General features: G+C 46.0%; 1 protein-coding gene across 4 annotated transcripts in view; it reads left to right on the forward strand.

Moving 5' to 3' along the window:
• LOC142592560 (muscle calcium channel subunit alpha-1-like) overlaps nt 1-20812 on the forward strand; it is a 370570-nt gene that overhangs the window by 279091 nt on the left and 70667 nt on the right. For all 4 annotated transcript variants that reach the window (XM_075704077.1, XM_075704074.1, XM_075704078.1 and 1 more), the window contains exons 32-37: nt 2882-3004; nt 4571-4636; nt 5599-5693; nt 8129-8288; nt 12004-12131; nt 20232-20328. In XM_075704077.1, coding sequence (XP_075560192.1) covers nt 2882-3004; nt 4571-4636; nt 5599-5693; nt 8129-8288; nt 12004-12131; nt 20232-20328 — 669 coding nt within the window. The remainder of the gene's footprint in view (nt 1-2881; nt 3005-4570; nt 4637-5598; nt 5694-8128; nt 8289-12003; nt 12132-20231; nt 20329-20812) is intronic.

Raw genomic sequence — 20812 nt, forward strand, 5'->3', positions numbered from 1 at the left:
TGTTTTTACGTGAGGTACCCCTTTTGATTAGCCTCCTCCATGCTGCCTCGGTTGTTCCCCAGCTCCTATGCTGCATTCTTCGAGCTGCAGTTTCTTCTTCTTCTTATTCAGCCGACAGTGTTCCTTCCGGGACGCCTAGTCCTCGTCTGTTCAGTCTCGCAAAGGCATTTCTTGAACAATAACAAAATCACGAACGGAATACTTACAAAGCAGGAAGCATTTTCTGAAAAATCTAGGAAATCCTGGACATTGCTAAGGCGGTCGGGGCCGAACTGGTAGCCCAGGTTGGCAGCACTAGCTCTCAGAATCACTGATTGTAGTTACATGCCGAGATGGCTCCCGTACGAAGATGTACATGATATGATTATGCCTAATGTCACTAGGACTGCATTTAAATTCCAGGTTTTTTGTTCGTTAGCGTTCAGGAAAGCCGTGCATAGCGTTCAGAAAATACGAATGCATGTTTTCCAGTATGCTAAAATGTGCGAATACTACTTGAGAAAGTTCCAAGTGGAGGTGATTTTTTACATGCGAGCTATTACTTATATTATCACTCATTACCTAACAGTCTCCGCGAGCTTGTAACAGTTCTTACGTTAACCAAATGGCTGCAGTTGCGTGGCAGAAGACGTCGTCGAAGCACCAATTGACTAAATGAGCGCGAATTAACTGCGTAAGCATTGCACCAAAGGCTGGATTCCTAATTTGCTTCTAATCTGTGTTACGGCTACACGATTTTTTCGCATTTGCTGGACACTCAGTCCTAGGCTGAGTGTTGAGCCGCTAGACTGGACAGATACCGCGCCACCCTTCGACATCGACAATCAACTACGTCAGCAGCGAGACAAATATTAGTAGCGCCTAATCCTAAACACTCGCGACTGCAAACGCTTGACTAAAACATCGGCTTCACTACTGCAAAAATTGGCAGACATTGGTGGCGTCTATTTGTACTTGGGCGCCTGCGCCATAGAACGGAAGTCGCAAGATTATTGGAGCGGTAGTTATCTTAGGAATCTAACTAATCAAGGATTTGTTGATTGTTAATACCATCAGAGCTTTGCGTGGCGCACTCAATCTTTCATGCTTGCTCATTTGCCGCATGCAACATCAGCTGTGCTTCAAGCTATCGCCTTTGTGTGTGTGCTTCACGAAAGTGGCCGTGCTCGTCTGGTGACGCGCGAGAAGCTGCGTCGATACGTGTTGCATGCGGTGTCTAGGTGTTTCATAGAATAGTTTATGTGGAAGGCTAGAAAAAGGTTGCGTACGGGTATCCGCGAAGGCCGACTGCGTACACAATACCTGCCGTCTCGCCTACTGTGCCCCGACACATTACTATGTATAAATTGCGTTTCAAGGTATCACGGGAACACATAGCGGAAACTTCATAGGCAGCTGTATATTCTCAAACTGTTCGTTCTTTCACTGTGCGATGCTTTGCAGAGCAGAAACGTCGAGGATGCGCCCTACAAGGCAACATTTTACACGCAGTTAACAAACACTTCCATAAAGGCCTTTGCCAAGTTTTGTTGAAAATGTCCCTTCTAGGCACTTCCTAAATTTGATATTCCAGTAAAGAGGGGAAAAATTGCCACGGAGCTGTTTATGCAGGGGGGAACCACCCAACTTGTTTGGTGGTTCCCCCCTGGTGGCATTAGAAAAAGCTTTGACAGCCTTGGTGCTTGAATCCCTGTTGAATCCTTGGAACACGATTAATAACCGGGAAAAGCTTTAATGTGTTGATTGGACAGGCTTATATTTTGCAGGTAAATGTTGCAATCGTTAAGAAGGCCACAGCATTAGAACTGTTTTATTTGAGGCATGTTGTTTCCAGCTTGATCTACTCCAGATGGCAGAAAACGCCTATATATTCGTTGCATATCGTGTGTCGCTGTACTGGAATTACATATGGCTTGGCTGCCTGGATTAGATCGAGCAGGTTAATCTCTAAACCACGTTTTACTGGCTGCTAGGAATCTGTTTCTGCATGCCGTTTGTCGTGTCCGTCACGCACGGTGACAAGTTATTAAGGTATCTACAGCAAAAAAAAAAAGAACATTCCTGAGAATCGTCGTTGTTTGTGCTTTGAAGTAGAGAACACTAAAGAATGTTTCAGGGAACTTGTGCTTAGTCACAGAGACACATGACGAGCTTTGCGACTCCTTCCGCGAGTTTCGGCGGTATCGTCTTCAGGTAAGCCATGAGACCACGTTCGAAGATAAGCAGAAATTTTCAAAATATGTGATATCGCTTTTCACGATTTTAGAAAGCGGTCGTGCCATTTGATGACTTGTCACCGTGCCTGTGAAAAATTGGCAATCATTGGCCAAGCGCTGCGACGAGTTACCAGCACCGCGGAAAGCTCTTTTTTTTCTCGGAGTCAAGTAGCGGAAAACGTCGAGTCACCTTTGGTTAAGTGTTGGAGCAGGTTTCGATAGTGGAATAATTGCTGTTACTTTCGCTGTTAGTAATGTCAATTTAGGCTTTCGTATTAAAGCAGTGAGGTACAGGAACCATCGTCGGTTATGAGAATCACCACTTAATTTCTATTACATGAATTCAAGAGAAAAAAAATTATTCCTTCTTTACGACGTAAGGATGACTGTGCTTACAAGATGTCATTGAGCCACTTCATTCGAATTAACAAAATATAGAGGCGGTTATCCCAGCATAATCAGTTATTTAAACGCGCCTTGCTGACCACCCGCATCAGTGGAGGTGGTGTTGAGCTCGCGGTGCTGCTTGCTTGTTCTTGTGCACGGCCCATGATGCACCCGCTGCATGAGGCACTGTCGCCGCATGCGACCGAGTTGTTTTATGCGGGCGGTGAGGAGGCTAACGCCGCGCTTCCTTGCCGCGTTCCATTGCCCCTTTCTCCCAGCCGGGAACCAACATCATCAGCATCAACTTCTTCCGACTGTTCCGCGTCATGCGCCTCGTCAAGCTACTCAGCAAAGGCGAAGGCATCCGAACCTTGCTCTGGACCTTCATCAAGTCCTTCCAGGTGACTCCCTCTTTTCTCCTCGCTAAGCGGGAGCGCACGTGCGAACGCTTTCGAGAGTACGGGGCTCATCCACGCGGGAACCTCTTGCGAGAATACTCCGATCTTCATCGCGGAGCGCTGGAACGTTTCGCACATACGCAGAGATAGGACCCGTTTATTTTGACAACCTGCACAGAGTGTGGTCAGACACGATGGTGATCAATCACTACAACGTGCCATAAGACGGCGCCGTGTTCCAGAGGCGTTCCGCTAATCCGCACGTGGAAGCAACACAGGTTCGTTAAGGGATAGTCAAAATGCAAAGAGATCTTGCAACTCTAGGCATGTGCGCCATCTTCCCCGAGGTGCAGTCGCGAAGACAAGAGCTTCTTTCTCGCATTTGCTTGAGCCAGGAAGACCCCAGAAAGGGATCTGGTCACGCTTTGCTGGGGAATCGTGATGTGCAACTGCCGGTACTACGGAGGACGCCTTCATCGACCTGTCATGAATAGAAAGCGACCTTCAGAGTGCCCCCATGAATCAGGCAAGCCACGCCCGCTGGTTTACACGCTTGGTTCTCCCTCCGGACGGCATTATCAAGTGGCGAAAGCGAAACCTATAGCTATAGCTATAGGTTTCGCTATAGCTATAGGCTATAGCGAAACCTATAGAAAGCTATAGGCGTGGAGTGCTGGGAGAGCCACGGGAACGCACCACACAACCAGCTGACATATATGGTGGAGTCGCCGAGTAACCCCTATGCTTTTGACAAAGGCTGTAGGTGTTCGTGCATACTTGTGTTTAGTTACAGGTAAGAAACAAAAGGTAGTCAAGATTAGTCCGACGCCTTCTACCACTAGAGTGTATAATAGGGTGAATTCGTTAAGGTTAATTATTACGACAGCGCAAACGGGGACTGCGAAAAAGAAAGTACACAGGACAAGCGCTCAGCTAACTGTGTAATTCATTTCTGTGTATAGCCGTCCCTTTTTGACTGTCGTGATAACCCCTCTGCCATAATGTCAACATAATCAACTCTCGAGCCAAATCTCCCCGTAGCGTCCATGCATTGAAATCGGTAACCGCAAGGGCGCCGCCATGTTGCTGCGCTTTGAGTGCGCGCTGACGACGTGATGCGATTCGGACGAGACGCGCAATCAACACGATACGGAGTCTACTTCGGTATGGTGGCGCCGTCTTATTCAGGCGTCTTCAACTTCACCGTAGGTTTTACATATAAATTGATAAATAGAGCTTTGGCGTTTCTGAAAAATATGCCGAAGTAGCTTTACGCATTCTCCATACGTACTTGCTACGTCTAAGTGCTTGTTATTGCATCAAATTTTGATTATTTCTTAACGTTAGGAAAATGAAAGCTAGTAAGCTAATTTTTTTTTTCACCCAGCTTTTTCCTCTAGCGTCAGTGTACGAACCCTAAGCCCTCCACCACCACATTACAACGAACCCAATTTAACGATCCAACACAGCCCCAAGTACACTATTTGCTCATATATATTCCCGCTGTTTGCACATGGCGATTTATTTTAATATCATATTTCGCTTGTATTTTTCTTATTTTCCGCGCAGGCCCTACCCTACGTCGCCCTTCTCATTGTGATGCTCTTCTTCATCTATGCAGTTATTGGAATGCAGGTAAGTGATAAAGTGATACTTGATTCTGCCGAAACTTTTCTGCTGCATGACGACAAAGATGCTTGGACTTCATAGCGTGCAATTTTGTGTTTTCGCTCATGAAAGTGATAGTTAGGCACGCATCGGCTAAGTGGGTCGCAGTGACGAGGCATTTTCTCCTTGCACTGATATCACGACGCGCATTTTCGCAGTCTCGGTGCCGGGATTATCGTCGGTGGATTAGAAGGCGCAAGGACTGCCTATTATCAGGCTTTGCTGAAATGGAGTTTCTCGCTCTTTGTTTGTTACAGCATTTCAAACACATCATCGAATGGTATTTCATGAACGTGCATGAGCTACGGCTCCAGAAGTATAAGTATGAAGCGATCAAATCCTTTTCAGTTCTTGGAAGGATCACTTTTGGAAAGTGTACGCGGTAGTGGCATTAAGGGAAAACCCAGCAGGTCTCACGCGTGAAGCGGGTCAGATGTGAGCGTATGCTCGAAATGTGGCACAAGTATCAAACGCGTACCAGCACAATGAACCTTTTTGAGTAATGATGAAGAATTAAAGAAAAGCTCAAATAAAACAAACAACGTATACCATCGTTTTGACGGGGAATGTGGAAGTAACATGGCGTAGGCACTGATATACACTTATTTTTTAGCACCATATATTAAAAAAAAGACATAATAACAGTGCGCTTACTAGAACATGAATTTGAGCTGCAATTGAATTCTACCTCCGGTAAAATTCAATTCCGGAAATCAGCTCCGGTTTCATGTCCTTTTCCTATGTGCCATCCGAGAACACTTGTGCTGCATGTTTAGCAATGTTAGAGACAGCTCGTGCCGCTTTCGGTTGTGGTGAAATTGATTTTTAGAGCTTGCTATCAGTACATGATATCTGCAGCCGGTGCACAGAGCTTTATATTCTGAAACCAATGTGCTTACTGTATTTAATCTTTTCTCTCTCGTATGCAGCTTTTTGGTAAAATTGGTTTGGAGAATGACGATAGCGCCATCGACCGCAACAACAATTTCCAGACATTTCCGCAAGCCGTTCTGGTGCTCTTCAGGTAAGGCGAAGATCTATGAAAGCGGGGCAGTGTTTGCTGGTGCCGTCTCGCGTCATACGATGTTTGAACGATGTTGGTTGACAGCGAAAACCACCACTTCAGCTCGCAACGCGTGACCGCTTCGGCGCTCACTCGTGCCGAATGCCTAACGAGACGCTGCTGCAAGCGAGCGCTGCAAGCCGCGGCGAGCCAAGCCGCCGTCACCGCGCTGATTTCCGTGGAAGTGCTGCGACCTATGCACTCGTAGAGCACCTCTGCACAGTCTATATTGCTATTCGGCTTGAAAACACGTATATAGTGGACAAGGGATTGAAACAAAAGAAGTAGCCGGCTGGCAACTGCCACTGAAAAAGACACAACTAGGGCCTACTGTTCAGAAATAAACATTGAAAATAAGGGGAACGTAAGTTGTAGCGACAGGAGAAAGACGGACAACCGCCTCGCCTTGATAGAACATTTCTGCCCCTTTTATTTTTTTTTTATTGCTTGTTCACGAGCAGCCCTTTTCCCTGCTCACTTCCTCGTCTTTCCTGGTTGTCTGGTGCAATGCATGGCGTTTCCCGCTACTGCTTTCCCGTGGTAGAGTCAACAAAAGTAATGAGTAAAGTAAGAAGAAAGTGACAGATGAGAAAAACAAAGTGAAACAGTGGCCACTTATAGAGTGCGGCAGTATGAATAGGAAAAGATCACCGCAGGTCGCACTGTTTCAAAAGAATAGTCATTCGAAAAAAAAAAAAAGAATTGTGGCACACACCCCCGAAGATGACCGTCAATGTCAGCGATAGATTTCAGGTTTCACCTGCTTCACTCTCCATGCCACCAGTGTATCAGAAGTTAAATTAAGTGGCAGTCCCACTACCAACTACCATGATTTTAGATTTTTTAGATTTAGATTTTATTTCTCTCAAAACGAAGTACAGACAATTGATTCCGTGACGTAGCTTCTCATTTCGTAATCGCAGAATCTGAAATGAAACTTCGAAGCAGCCCTCCCTATAACCAGCATTCTGCCTTCAAATTCGTTGCAACGGCTATTCATCAAGCGACCTCATTAGACGCGGTTTATGTACCGGATGCAGTTCTATCAATTTATTATATTTAATACATCATACTCCTTGTGTCACTTTCGTACATTAATTACGGGGGATCGGCGAAGAACGGGCACCTGCCAATGTACGCAATGCCGACGATGTCTGTTCGGGCACACACCCAGTCCATCACGTTTCCCGCTGAGCAAGACAACGGCCAGAACATACCCAGTGGCCTAAGTTCACTCTCTTCTCATAAACTGCCAGAAACATACAAACTGCAAGAGAAAAAAAAAGGTGGGGGGGTAAGGGTCGAAGAAAGCTATCGCTCAAAAAAGAAAAAAGAGTGCTACGAGCAGGAAGCAAAGTAGATTTCTTGTAGAAAAATAAGAAGGATGGTGGTGAATCGCTAAAAGGCTGACACGCAAGCGTTGCCTTCGTCAGACGAGAGATGTCTGTCATTTTTATTTCCTGTCCAACGATGACCGCTATTTTTATTCACATGGGAAGCAGAAGAACTTTTGTACGGTTTGGTTCTAACATTCTGTGGAACAGTTTCTTGCAGAATAACCGGTCACCAAGGTACTGGAGGTTTTGCTATCCATTGGTTATGCTGTGTAAACGCTCGCACGGCTGCATGCGAGTATTTCTCCTCCTTAGTGAGCCATTCCAGCAAGTGGCAGTAACGGAACCTTTCGTAAAAATGTTGACCTTCAAACAAAACGCACGGTTTCAAAGTAGTTTTGCTGTTTACAAACGGGAATAAGATATGTTTCTGGTTTTACGATATGTATTAGACCGCTACATTGATTAGGTGTATTTATCAGTTGTTACATTCACTGCCTTGTCGAAACTACCTTTTCTCTGTAATTATAAAAGATCTTGTTTTCTTCTTTTACCCCAGTCTTCCATTTTTTTTTTGCATTATGATCTTTTATGTCTGGTGCGCCTACTTGCTTCGTCGTCAGACTTCAGTATATCTTAGGTAAATAAATGTAAGTTAGGATCACAGAGTAAAGTTCACATAAAACTCACCACCTGCGAACACTTCTTGCAATGAGTTCTATTGTTTACAGCTTCTAGGAAAGTTTGCAAGAAATTATGCATTTATACGCTAGAGTAACGTCTCCTCTGGCTTCTATTATTTCCGTGAGCTACGAAGCGTGTACGCTGTATGTAGGCGTAACAAAAGACAGCCCCATTCGCCAGCGTCCACTGTGAAGAGAGAGGAGTCGAGTCTTTGTAGGACCCATACTGATCCCTTTCAAGGCGGGTGCAGTGGAGCTCGTACTCTCAGTCCTTGCGATATCACGAGAGCGAACGCATTGTCGTCACGCTGAGACCGAAATTCTCGCGAAGTGTGCTTTCGTGCCTGCATAGCTGGAGTCGAATTCACACGCATCGCAGGTCAGCGACTGGCGAGTCGTGGCAGGAGATCATGCTGTCGTGCCTGAACACGGACGAGGTCCGTTGCGACAAGTCCTCCGAGGAAGGCGACCAGGCGCCTTGTGGCAGCGACGTGGCGCTCATCTACTTCATCTCCTTTTACATCCTTTGCTCCTTCCTGGCAAGTGCCCGCGATTCCACATACCTGCATGCACGTTGGAATGGCTAACGTATGTGCCATGATGCGTGGTAGTATACGCTTAAGCCCTAACCACTTTGGCTTTTATAAATGTGCGCAGTTTTTGATCTTATAGGTGGCTGACACTCTTTACTTCGAAGTTAATGACATTCGCCTTAGTTTAATTTGCCATTATTACCGTTAATTAGGTCTGAAAGTAGCATCGGTCTGAAGGTAGCAATGCACGGGGACAGTTTGAACGCTAAGCACCATTTATACGTAATGTAGGCGGAGCTGCCGTTACCTCTGATTGGCTGCAGTAAAATTTGCACCTACTGTGTCGTATTGTCATGACGAAGATCATTCAAAACGTCTGATCTCGGTAGATATTACCGTTATGTAACGCTAAGAGCACCGGATAACTAGTAAACGTCAGGATATGAACCTTTAAATCTTATACCGTGCAATGAATGCACGCTAGAGGCTGTTTCCGCCCAAACGTGCAGTTCGCAAATGGCGTATAGTGATCGCTCTACTGACGCCCGGTCGAGAGAGATGTTCAGCTTGCCATCGCTGAGAAACAGGGGTGTGATCTTCCGATAATGGCTTCCGTATAAAGCAGTGTCATCCCACCAAGATATTTAAAGTGAACCTTTCTTTGTCTTCCATTCCATAGCTTCACGTGGGTCGGTCGGTCGGCTTCTCGCCGAGTAGTTCTTACTCTTAAAAACTAATGCGCATCGGGCGGCGGGGTTGGAGCCTCGTGCCGCCAGCACAGCTGCCCGATGCTCCAGCCTTTAGGACACAATCGCACGTGCACTTCTCTCGCACCAACATCAACTGGCCAACGCATGGTGACCGCGTGTTAATTATGATGGCACTTACGGTTGATTGGCCATGAAGCAGGGGTGCTTATCGTGCCACCAGCAGCATTTCGATATGCTCGCTGCGTGTTGATTATTATGACGATTTCCATACTATGGCACATACCCACAGAAGTGGATCGGCCAAGAAGAGGCTGGCTCATTTAAAATGAATAAGAAGAAATGAAGAAATGCAAGCCAATATAAGATTTGTTAGCATTGCATAGGCCAGCTGCACGAGACGACATGCGGGCGTCCGTTCCCTTTTTCGCCGAATCAGCGGGAATGAAATGGGCACATTTGTGGCATTTGATTTAGCGTTTCGCGAAAGCGTCGCTTCACATAGATTCCATCGTGTGCGCTGGATTTGGATCATTCTTTTTCTCTTTTTTGTATGGGAAAGCCGAATGTGAACTCTGTCACTGCACTGCCAGTTCGCTCGGCGAAAAAGAAACCACAATTCGTTGTTTAGTCGATTGGCGGTGGTAATAGCAAATTTATTTTGAAACTGGTTGTCCCTTATAACTTGTAGCATGGTCTGTCAAGCTATTACCATTACTATTTTTTCAGGAACGCCGTGTTAAACATTCGTCTACTAGTCCGTTCAAAATATTTTATTCCTGGAGCTAACATTTAAACGTCGAAGTAATGCATTAAAACCACTGTTTTCTGCACACGTAGTTATTCCATACCATAAATCAGGACTACCTTTCCGTAGCGGATATGCTGTCCCGCGTTGACGCTGATAACTGACAACCAGAACCTAAAGGGCGGCAGCGGTAGGAACACCATCGTCTTCCACGTGCTGCAGAAGGGACAACTGTTCGTTAAATATGTACTATTGAATAATAATTGAAAAACGTTCAGAATTGCCATCATGAGGGACACTAACAAGGGACAACTCATTCCGCTGTTTTGCAAATATAAAGAGAGTTGTGTATTTCACGAACGCGACAGGCACAGCAAATTTTAGGAACATTTGGCCGCTTCGTATTCACGTATACGTTTTAAGTATATGGCAATAAAATGTATATAGCCTAGAAACAAGAGCATACTTCGAGAGCATGAATCACAAGGCAAGAAACTCTCTAGCGACAGAGAAGTGCTGCGCAGTGCCCACGAGCCAACGGTGGCATCGAAACATTTAGATTCCACAACGTTCTGGTGCGAGAGCACTTGCGCCCCAAAGACCATCGCCGACCGACGCGATGTTCGAGTGCAAGAAATGGAGGGGAAAAAAAAACAAAGAAAGCTTTAACGTGGAAAAAAGCGGCAAATAAATCTATTCGCTTTAATAACGGAATGCCTTTGAAATAAAGTATTTGCTGCAGTGAGCATACGCACAACTGCTTCTTCTGGAAACGAATCTTCATGAGTTGCCCCTCCTGATAGCTGCAGGAATGGATGGCAAGCAGTGCAGGCTTTTATAAAGGCAATGGTGTAATGCAGTTTACGGTACGTGAAACCGTGAAGTGATAAGCCAAAATCGAAGAGAGAAAAGCTCTGTCCCACTCTTGGTTGTGATGGCAAATAGCTATATTGGCCTGTAAAAGAGCATCGAATGGTAAATCCAACAAGCTATTCTTAGGGAAAGATTAACCACTTTTGTTTTTGTGGTGCTTTGAGTGCACTCACACCGAGCAAAATTTACGCAGCAAGATTTCGTGCAGATAACGCAGACGAATGCTCTAATCCCTAAAAGTTATTTCCTGTTGCTTCGAATCTGACAGAGAACCGGAAACAGAGGGTATGTACAACAGATATGCCTGAGCGTAGTCGCCTGCTCGCGTGCACAAAAAGCTAATAAAGTTAACGTTTGCGATGAGCTGACTTTTTGTGTCGTTTTTTTCTTTTATTAGCGAATTAGAGTTTCTGAAACTCGATTTATAGTCAATAGTCCGACCGAAACTGGAATATGCATCCGCCATGTGGAATCCGCACCAAACATATCTCATCAACGCACTCGAAGCCGTTCAAGACCGCGCCGCAAGGTTCATCCATTCTAATTATTCATATGACGTGAGCATATCTTACTTAAAGAAAGAATTGAATTTACTTCCCCTTTGTACGCGCCGGCGCACTCCAACCCTTTCACTTTGCCATAAGTTTTGTCACAGCTCGCTTAATCAACCACCCTACATCCTCCCCGCAGCCCGAACATCTCATCGTACAGGCCACACTTTTCAAGTGGGCCGCCCTCGCATGCGCACCTTTTCCGCCTCATTCTTTTGCCATGCCGCTACAGATTGGAACAATCTGCCCCACCAAATCTCTGCCATCATTTGCCCTTGTACGTTCGTGGATAATGTCACTGCGCACTTTTTACAATGAAAATGACTTGTGTTACCAGACCTATATGCTCGTGCAACTTTAGTTTGTATTACTTAGGTCTATGTATTTACGCTGACGGATGTAACACTTTAGCACATGCAGTTTTTGTTGTTGTTTTGCGTGTTCACTTATGTATTATGCAAATTATGTACTAATGTATTCCCACCCCTTATGTAATACCAAGGGGTCTTTAAGGTAATAAAATGAAATAAATCAAATGAAATATGTTGGATTATACGAATAATATTTGCTGAAATTTATATAAGACATTGAAGCTCATATATACGAATGATAATTTATAATAGTTCAACTGAAACAATTTGTGCAACATCAAAATGAATGCATAGGCGTTTAATATATTCAGAGCCGAGGAAAAATTTTCATATTTAATTATTGTATATTTCTCCGTCATGAATTTTGTTCTGTTAGCTCTCGTAACTCAAAATATTGCTGTCTTTTTCGTCATTTGTTTATAGTAAAATAATGCGTACACGGGTCTGTTTCTTTTTTTTTTCTACATGCAGATCATCAACCTTTTTGTTGCCGTCATTATGGATAACTTCGACTACCTGACCCGTGATTGGTCGATCTTAGGACCTCACCACTTGGATGAGTTCGTTCGCCTATGGTCAGAATACGACCCGGATGCCAAGTAAGTTTTACTTTCGTTTATTTCTGCCGCATGCTCGCCATGCCATTGTCTACATTTATCATATGGTTTCAATGTATATGAATTACGCAACGTCACTACATTACACTGACCAATCGTCGCCGGCAGGTGATTATTTCGCTTTGTATATTTGGCCTAGCGGGCCGAATCACGATAATAGTTTGCGAGCTTGTAGCATGCGTAAATTGATAAGCGGACTACACTATTCTGTCATTCGACTGGGTGGGCGTGGTGATCGGCTGCTAAAAGCACATCACCACGCCCGCGTTTATGGCGACGGATTTTAGTCGCAGTCGGCAGTAGCTGCATTACCTTGATGGGCGCTACAGAGACACCACATTATAAAGGGACGCTAAAGACCCCTGTAAGGTCGGAGAATGATCTCGATCTTGCCGAGGCAATGCCTTTCACAACAACGTGTTCCTTGCATATGTAAAATCTGCGAAAATAAGTGTAGAAACATAGGGTTTTCAGTTATCACTTCGTCTCTACTGCTCCAATTACATTGCACGTTCATTACACAAAATTAGTAAAAGAATAAACATCAGCAGGTAAGTACATTTTATTGCTATAGGCGCTCTTCGTCGAAAAATTTTAAGCCATTGGGCCGGAAGGAACTGGCGACAAAGTCGCTGCTAAAAGTCCTCGCGCATTCTATATTTTTGTCAACGACGTTTTACTAGGCCTAAAGGCATTTATTCAGTCTGTCATATCCTCAAAACCGTATAAAAGCTGTCATGTGCTCTTCACTTGATGTTCTCGTAGCGCAAGGACACTCCCACCCTTTGTTCCTCCTGCTCTTTCTCGTTTTACTCCATTGCACACCGCTAAAGTCTTGTTCACAGTTTTCTTGGCGATATAGCGCTTGTATCTCCAAATTAGGTTCTTAGAATTTATGAAGCGTAGCTGTCAAAATAAATTTATTTCAAAATTTAGAATAACGTGCGCTTTCTATGTCAAAATAACGAGGCCATGCGTGTTTACTAACCTGAGTTGTATGTGACCATAGATTTGGCACAATGGGGTAGCAGTGCGTGTGGGCGCGCCCGCGCGGTTATGTTAACCCTAAATAACTAAACCGTGATACAGAAGTAGCATGCTACTGGTCTCTGCTCCAGAAATGAACCTACGATCGGTATATACTTAGCTGCACCGTTTGAACGGGCGCCAAAGGAGCGGAAAAATGAAACCGACGATCACGATAGTCGCTAATGCGAAATTTGAGCGCAGTTCTATACGCGCTTTCATTTCGCAATATATTTGCTGGGGCGAAACATCTGTGTCGTGCGGCACGTTGCAAAAGGAGCGAAGTGTGGCGTGGCTGTATCGCTTATCTGGAGATCGCGAGAGGCAGCGCGTGGGTGTCGCGTGGGCGCCATTTACAGCAGCAGCCGCTGCCGAGAGACCACCCAGACGAGGCGCGCTACTGTGGCGCCATCTCGTAGCTGTTGTCGCCTCACTTCGCTTTACTTCTCACGCTTTCGCTATACCATCCTCCGTTTTCCGCCTCATTTTCCCCCTAAGGGTGATTATCTTGGTCTTTACCAGTACTTGAATGATGCCGACTGGTCTGTATTGTGCCGTGCCACAGATATCAACAAAGCAGTTAGCATCCTTACTGATAATGTAAAGTTTGATTTAGAGGCCTCCATTCCCTGCAAAGAGTTTCGTCCGGCTCGCTATCCTACGTGGTTTTCTGTGGAATTACGCAGTCTACTGCGTAAAAGGCTAAGGTGCCATAGGAAGTTGAAGAGAACAGTATCATCGGCGTAGTACAAAAAAATGTGTGTCTTGCGAAGCCAGGTCAAATGCTTAATGCTTAGATGCAGTGATGCGTACAATAAGTTTGTTGAAGAGCGCGCAAAAAGCCATACAAAACGTTTCTGGTCCTATGGAAAAGATTACAGTTCTGAGGGGGCTAAGAATAATGTCATAAATTATCCCTCTCGTGGCATTCTTAGAAACAGTGACAATATCGCCAATGTATTCCCTGAGCATTTTGCCTAAGTTTTCCTAAGTACAGCGCATGCTCCTAGTTCTGGTGACCGACAATATGGCTTCGGTGACCATTTCAACATTTCAAGTTTTACAGAACACTATATCGGGGCGGACGTAAGTGAGTTGAAACCAACGCATTCTCTTATTTTCACATAATACCAAGTTTTGTTATCAAAGGCTGTTCTTCTGTTTTTGTTCCTCTGCTTACGCACATCTTTAGTCATGCATTTTATGCAAGTGCTGTTCCGTCTTGTTGGAAGAATGCAATAGTTGTGCCCGTTCATAAAAGTGGCAGCATGAGTGACATCAAACAATTATCGCCCCGTGTCCATCTTGTCTCCGTTTGGAAAAGTGCTTGAAATAGCTATGTTTACATATCTGTCGCTGTTCTTTAAGCGTAAGATTATGTATACCAACATGGCTTTGTGCATAGGTCTGTGGAAACAAACCTTGTTGCTTTTCTGGACGCTGCAGGACCCGCTGCTGCTAACCAAAGACAGTTAGACACCGTATACTCCGACTTGTCAAAAGCATTTGAAGTGTTTCTCATGATCTTCTTATCCATAAACGCTTGAGTTACGGCACTGAGACTAGCCTATGCACGCTAATTAAAGACTACCTGTCAACTCGGTTAAATTATGTTCGCGTCGGTGCTAAGTACTCCTTGCTTATGAATCAATTCCGGTGTTCCGCAAGGGTCGATCTTGGGCCCGTTTCTTTAAATATATTTGTTAATATCCTTGAAGAATGTTTTCGTTATATGCGTCTCCTTTGATACGCCGACGATATTAAATTTCACCGTGAAATAGAATCAGAGCAGGATTGTGAATTATTACAGGAAGATCTAAATTTTGTTGCTCAGTGGTGTGCTTCCAACTTTTTGCGCATCAATCCAACTCAGACACTTGTTGGTTCCTTTAATCGAAAAATGTATCCTTTAAGAATGGGGACGCGGCTTTCGCATGGCGAAAAATGACCGAAAAACCGATTTTTCGATAATCACATTTTCAGTTTTTATAACCCTTTCTCTACCTGATTCCAAAATATCTTCCATGAAAACCGCTTAGAAGTGCTTTAAAAATATTGTTGTATGAGCCACGGTGACGAGAAGTTTTGCGGAAATCGCAAAAAGATGGTGTTTTTGAAGCCACGATATCTCCGTAACGGCGCAACCGAGCGCCGCGATCTTGGTCGCAACCAGAAAGAGAATTTCTTCAACTTGAAATCTGCCGCCTTCCCTGCCTTCCCCGAGCGAAAACAAACGCAGAAAAAGCAAAAGTTTCGAGGTCTCGCGGAGGTTCCTGATTGCCGGCGCGCGCCACGTGACGGCGGCGCGCGGCCCCGTTGGTCGCCGGAGCGGTTGCCCTTAGCAACGGCGGGTGAAGTGCCGCGCGTCGTCTGCTCTTCCCGCAGCTACGTTCTCCATCGCCCGTATTACGAGCCTCTCCATAGTTTCGGTAGCGGCTCCGAAGCTCCGTGGCGTAGTTTCGCATTGAATCTCGGCTGTGATCATGGAGAGGCGACGGCGCAAGAAGAAATACAAAACTTCGCATCAATTTGGCAGCCGTAAGTGCGTCTCCGATGCCCAAAAGTAAAGCGTCGTCAACAGCTTCCAGTGCTGATTCTGCTGATGTTCAGTGCGGTGCGGACATCGTGGACACGCAGCAGCAGTTCCCTCAATGTATGGATGCCTCGGACCCGCAACCGAGAACCTCGCGCGCCGACGACTCGGACCCGCGACGACGTACCTTGCGCGCCGACGTATCGGAACCGCGACAACGTACCTAGGGCGCCGATGACTCGGACCCGCGACCAAGCACTTCAGGCGCCGACGACTCGGACCCGCAACCAAGCACTTCAGGCGCCGACGACTCGAACCCGCCACCAAGTACTTCAGGCGCCGACGACTCGGGCCCGTGACCAAGCACTTCAGGCGCCGACGACTCGGAGCCGCGACGACGTACGTTGCGCGCCGACGTATCGGAACCGCGACAACGCACCTAGGGCGCCGATGACTCGGACCCGCGACCAAGCACTTCAGGCGCCGACGACTCGGACCCGCGACCAAGCACTTCAGGCGCCGACGACTCGGACCCGCGACCAAGCACTTCAGGCGCCGACGACTCGGGCCCGTGACCAAGCACTTCAGGCGCCGACGACTCGGACCCGCGCCCAAGCACCTCGCGCGTGGATGAAACGCAGTCGAGATTCGGCAGTACAATTCAGGCTCACTTGGAAACGCACTACATATCGATAGAAGCTTCTCATGGGCGAGCCGAGACAATGCAAGCATCACTCAGTTCTGTTTCGGCGACCGAGAGAAAAATGAAGCTCACAGGTGAGAGTGGAAGTTGGGAACTGGCGGATGAGTTTTTGGTTGTGCAGGTCACAGCATTGAACGCTTTGTACAAGAATGCATTGTGCCAAGAATGCTCTCAGCCGGGACTGACTGTTCATTTGGGAACAAGGCATGGATTGGCTGCACGAATGCTACTGACCTGCAATGCCTGCGACATTCTTGCAAGTGAATGGTCATCGCCGCGAGTAGAGGGTGGTAAGGCTTTGGACGTGAATATGCGTGCAATGCAAGCAATTAAAACCACCAGCAGAGGGGCAACTACATTGACTGACTTTTGGTCAGTAATGAACGTTTCACACAGAGGATTGCACCATAAGACATTCCAAAGACATCTGAAATCAAAATTCAGGCCTGCTGGTCAGATGGCTGCGGCAAGTCTCTTTTCTGATGCTGTGGAAGCCGTGCGGAAAGTTTACAGCGAAATGGACCTGGCATTCACAAAAAATGTGGCAGTAGTCTACGACGGGACATGGATGACACGTGGTCATGCATCCCATATTGGTGTGGGCACAATAATTGAATTTTACGCTGGTCTGGTGCTTGACTGCGGTGTGCTCTCGAACAGATGACATGGATGCACGCTTGGGCCGAAAGAAAACGATGAAGGCTACAGTGAATGGAAAGAGAATCACGTGTGCCAAAAGAACACCGATGCAAACTCAAGCCAAATGGAGGTCGAGGCAGCGTTGATCTTGTTGAGAAGGTCACTGGAAAGGAATGACCTCCGCTACACATCTATTGTTTGTGATGGAGATAGCCTTACTTTCCAGGCCCTTTGTAAAGACAAGGTTTATGCCTTCATTACATTCAACAAAGAGGACTGTATCAATCACGTGAAAAAGAGGATGGGTACAGCCCTGCGAACACTTGTGTCAAAAAGCAGAAGTAAACCAATTGGAGGGAAGGTTGGCCTGACCCAAGACCTAATCAAAAACCTCACCAATTATTATGGCATGGCCATACGTAACAATATTGAAGTAGATGATATGCAAAGGGCCATAATGGCAACCTTCTATCATATCACTTCAACAGATAAAGACCCTCATCATGAGCTCTGCCCTCCAGGACCCCTGAGCTGGTGCAGACACCGGGCTGCAAAAGCCGAAGGTAAAGCTTCGCCAGAACATAAGTACAAATTGGCAACACATGTTTTAGCTGCGTTGTTGCCTGTATATCAACGCCTCTCGGATCCTCAGCTACTCAGCCGTTTCCAAGGCAAGAAGACTTAGAATGCAGCCGAGAGTCTCCACTCTGTCATTTGGTCAATTCTACCAAAAGAGCAAAATGCTTCATTGATCGCAGCGGAGACAGCTGTCAATGAGGCAGTCTGCAAGTACAACGCCGGAACGCATCGTGCATACAGACAGCTTTGTTCCTCACTTGGCTTGAAGCCAGGAAAGCACTCCCTTCAAAGAGCTGCAGAAAAGGATGCCCTACGAAAAAGGCATCTAAAAAGCATCACATGAAAGGCCACATGCCCAAGAAGCCCCGCTGTGCTAAGGACACCAAGGAATACAATCCTGGTGCATTTTAGAAGAGTGGAGGCAAGGCAAAACTTTGAAGGCCCTTTTCTCAAAACTGTGCTTTTGCCTTTCTGCTCAGTTTGCGGAGCTGATTCCTTTGTTACCGTTTGGCCTATTCTGACTCTGTTTTTTGTCTTGTTCCTTGGGCTACAGTGCAGGTGGTGACATTCTTGCTTTTAGGCCTGGACGTTCTTTAAATTTATGATGTGGCTATTCGTTCACCCCGAAAGTGCGCTTGATACGAAGGTAACATAAAAAATGACACTCCAAAATATTTATGTTGAAAAAAAAAGCAAGAATGTCACGACCTTCAGCGTGCATTTAGCTATGCAGTCAGTACTTAACAAGCCTTCTATCACGTCTTTTAAGTTCCCCAGGCTCGTCACAAAGTTCGAGGTTGAAACATTCTGCTGAATCAAATTAAATAAAATCTTCTCAAGGTATCATTCTGAAACTTTTATGGAAGCATCAGGGAGACATTCTAAACATTTGTGCTAATTTTCATCAAAAGAAGAAATAAGGAAGTTGATTTTCCAAGGCACGTCCCCCCTTAATATAAGAACACTCATTTCATAAAATTTGTTTGAAAGGAGCGAGCTGTACACGGGACTTAGGAATATTGGTTGACTCCCTGCTAACTTTCGAAGAACACGTTTCAAGCATCGCTAATGCACCCAAGAGGAAGTTAGGCCTGATATCAAGGATGACTAAACAGTTTACGAAAGGTGAATGCGTTAGTCTCTTGTATGCTTCTTTTGTCCGCTTGAAATTATAGTTTAGTTGAGTTGTCTGGAACTGTATTAATTTGCCCGATGTTGCAAAAATTGAATGCGTTGAGCGACGTTTCATTCGTATCCTGTACGACCGATATCCTGGACGCCGTGCATTTTATGCCCATGAGTGTGTACTGCACGTGTTTAATATTAGACCCCTAGAAATCAGGCGGGAATACCGTTATTACCTATTCTTGTAAAAACTAATTCACAACCACTGCCCCAGTTCGCGATTACTGTCAGCTGTAACGTTCTGAGTGCCTCGCCTTAACTTGCGTATTCCTAGCATTTTCTACGTGAATTACTCTTGCACCTCTGACGCCATAACACGCCTTGTAGCACAAAAATACCTTGCGTCATGATCTTGATATACTCAGCTGTACTACTTGCTCATTATCTGATTTCTGTCTTTGACTAATTCAGTTTTTTGTTGCACTCTGTGCCACCGTTCGTTCGGAAATTCTGTTTCGTTTTTCTGTTTTATGTTCTTTGCGTAACACAGGTGCACCAATATTATGGCGTAATGCTGTTCTTGGGCGCTTTCAGAAAATAAGCAAATGAAATGAAAAATGAAGTGGTCCCTGTGCATTCTCCTTTCCGACTTCCTCATCGCCTCTTTCATCCCCGCTGAGCTCCGCATTCGTTTTCATCTTTCGCTGTGCTCATTCGCTTCGGTATGCACCGAAGCACGACGCCGAGGCACTCCGACGGTCGCTGCAAGAACGGGCGCGTGATAGCTGCGCTCTGAAACACGGGCCAGCAGTACTTAACGCTTTACTCCCACTATAGGCAAATCTAATTCTGGTTTATAATCTATTATTAGCAGCCTATCACATTCAGGCGGTGCGTTCGTAGGAGCTGCAGCACTTGACATTTAAGATACTCATGCTGCATCGCTAGCTTAACGTCGAAATATTTTTCAAATGCGCGCAGAACCTCGAAGGCACGGATAATAAATATTCAGCAAGAGCCTACGCGACACACACACTCACATGCGCACGCACGCATGCACGCACGCACGCACGCACGCACGCACGCACGCACGCACGCACGCACGCACGCACGCGCACACACACACACACACACACACACACACACACACACACACACACACACACACACACACACACACACACACACACACACACGCACACACACACACACGCACACGCACACACACACACGCACGCACACACACACACACACACAAAGAACGCTTTGAACTCGTTGTGGACGAACACGGCGTCGTGAGATACGCGTCAGCTGGGGTATGGCCGCACATATATCCGTTCGTCTTGTATTCTGCAAAGGTTAGTGATATTAGGACACTAAACTCGTAACTAAGATTGCTTTCGATCTGTCAGAGATTACACGAGGCTTATTTTAAACTACGATATGACAGTGTTGTTCATGATTCTTTCTTATTCAGAGGGCGCATCAAGCACTTGGACGTGGTGACGCTGCTGCGGAAGATCCAACCCCCTCTGGGATTTGGAAAGCTTTGCCCCCATCGGGTCGCCTGCAAGGTCAGCAGTTTTGCATTCTTGTCTTTACCGCAAGCACGATGTGCGGGCGTTTCACTGCACGCGAAGCATATTTTCTGTGCAGGCACTTGTATAGGCCCTAGGGATGTCTGTATTTAGCCATGGTCGCTGTAAAGTTTTGTTTGCGTATGGCGTCCATTTCGTACAATGACTAAGAGCTGTGTTAGAGAGAACGACTACCCGCCGTGGTGGGATATTGGCTTTGCGCTGCTAAGCTCGAGGGCACTGGAATACATCTCGGCCACGGCGGCCGCATTTACGCGTCGGGAAAAATGTAAAAAAAAGAAGAAACATCTGGATAGCACCAATTGGTTGTTGCGTTCATAGGAGGTTGTGGCCAAGTACTGCACCAGGGTGGCCAATCCTGCTCTGGTGAGGGAGTGCGTTACCGGTTCTGGTCACCGGGATCAGGCCACACTCCAGGCCTGTTTGTGCAATTTTATCAACACGCGGATTTTTTTTTTAA

This window comes from Dermacentor variabilis, chromosome 9 (assembly GCF_050947875.1).
Source record: "Dermacentor variabilis isolate Ectoservices chromosome 9, ASM5094787v1, whole genome shotgun sequence".
In the NCBI taxonomy this organism is placed as follows: Eukaryota; Metazoa; Arthropoda; class Arachnida; order Ixodida; family Ixodidae; genus Dermacentor; species Dermacentor variabilis.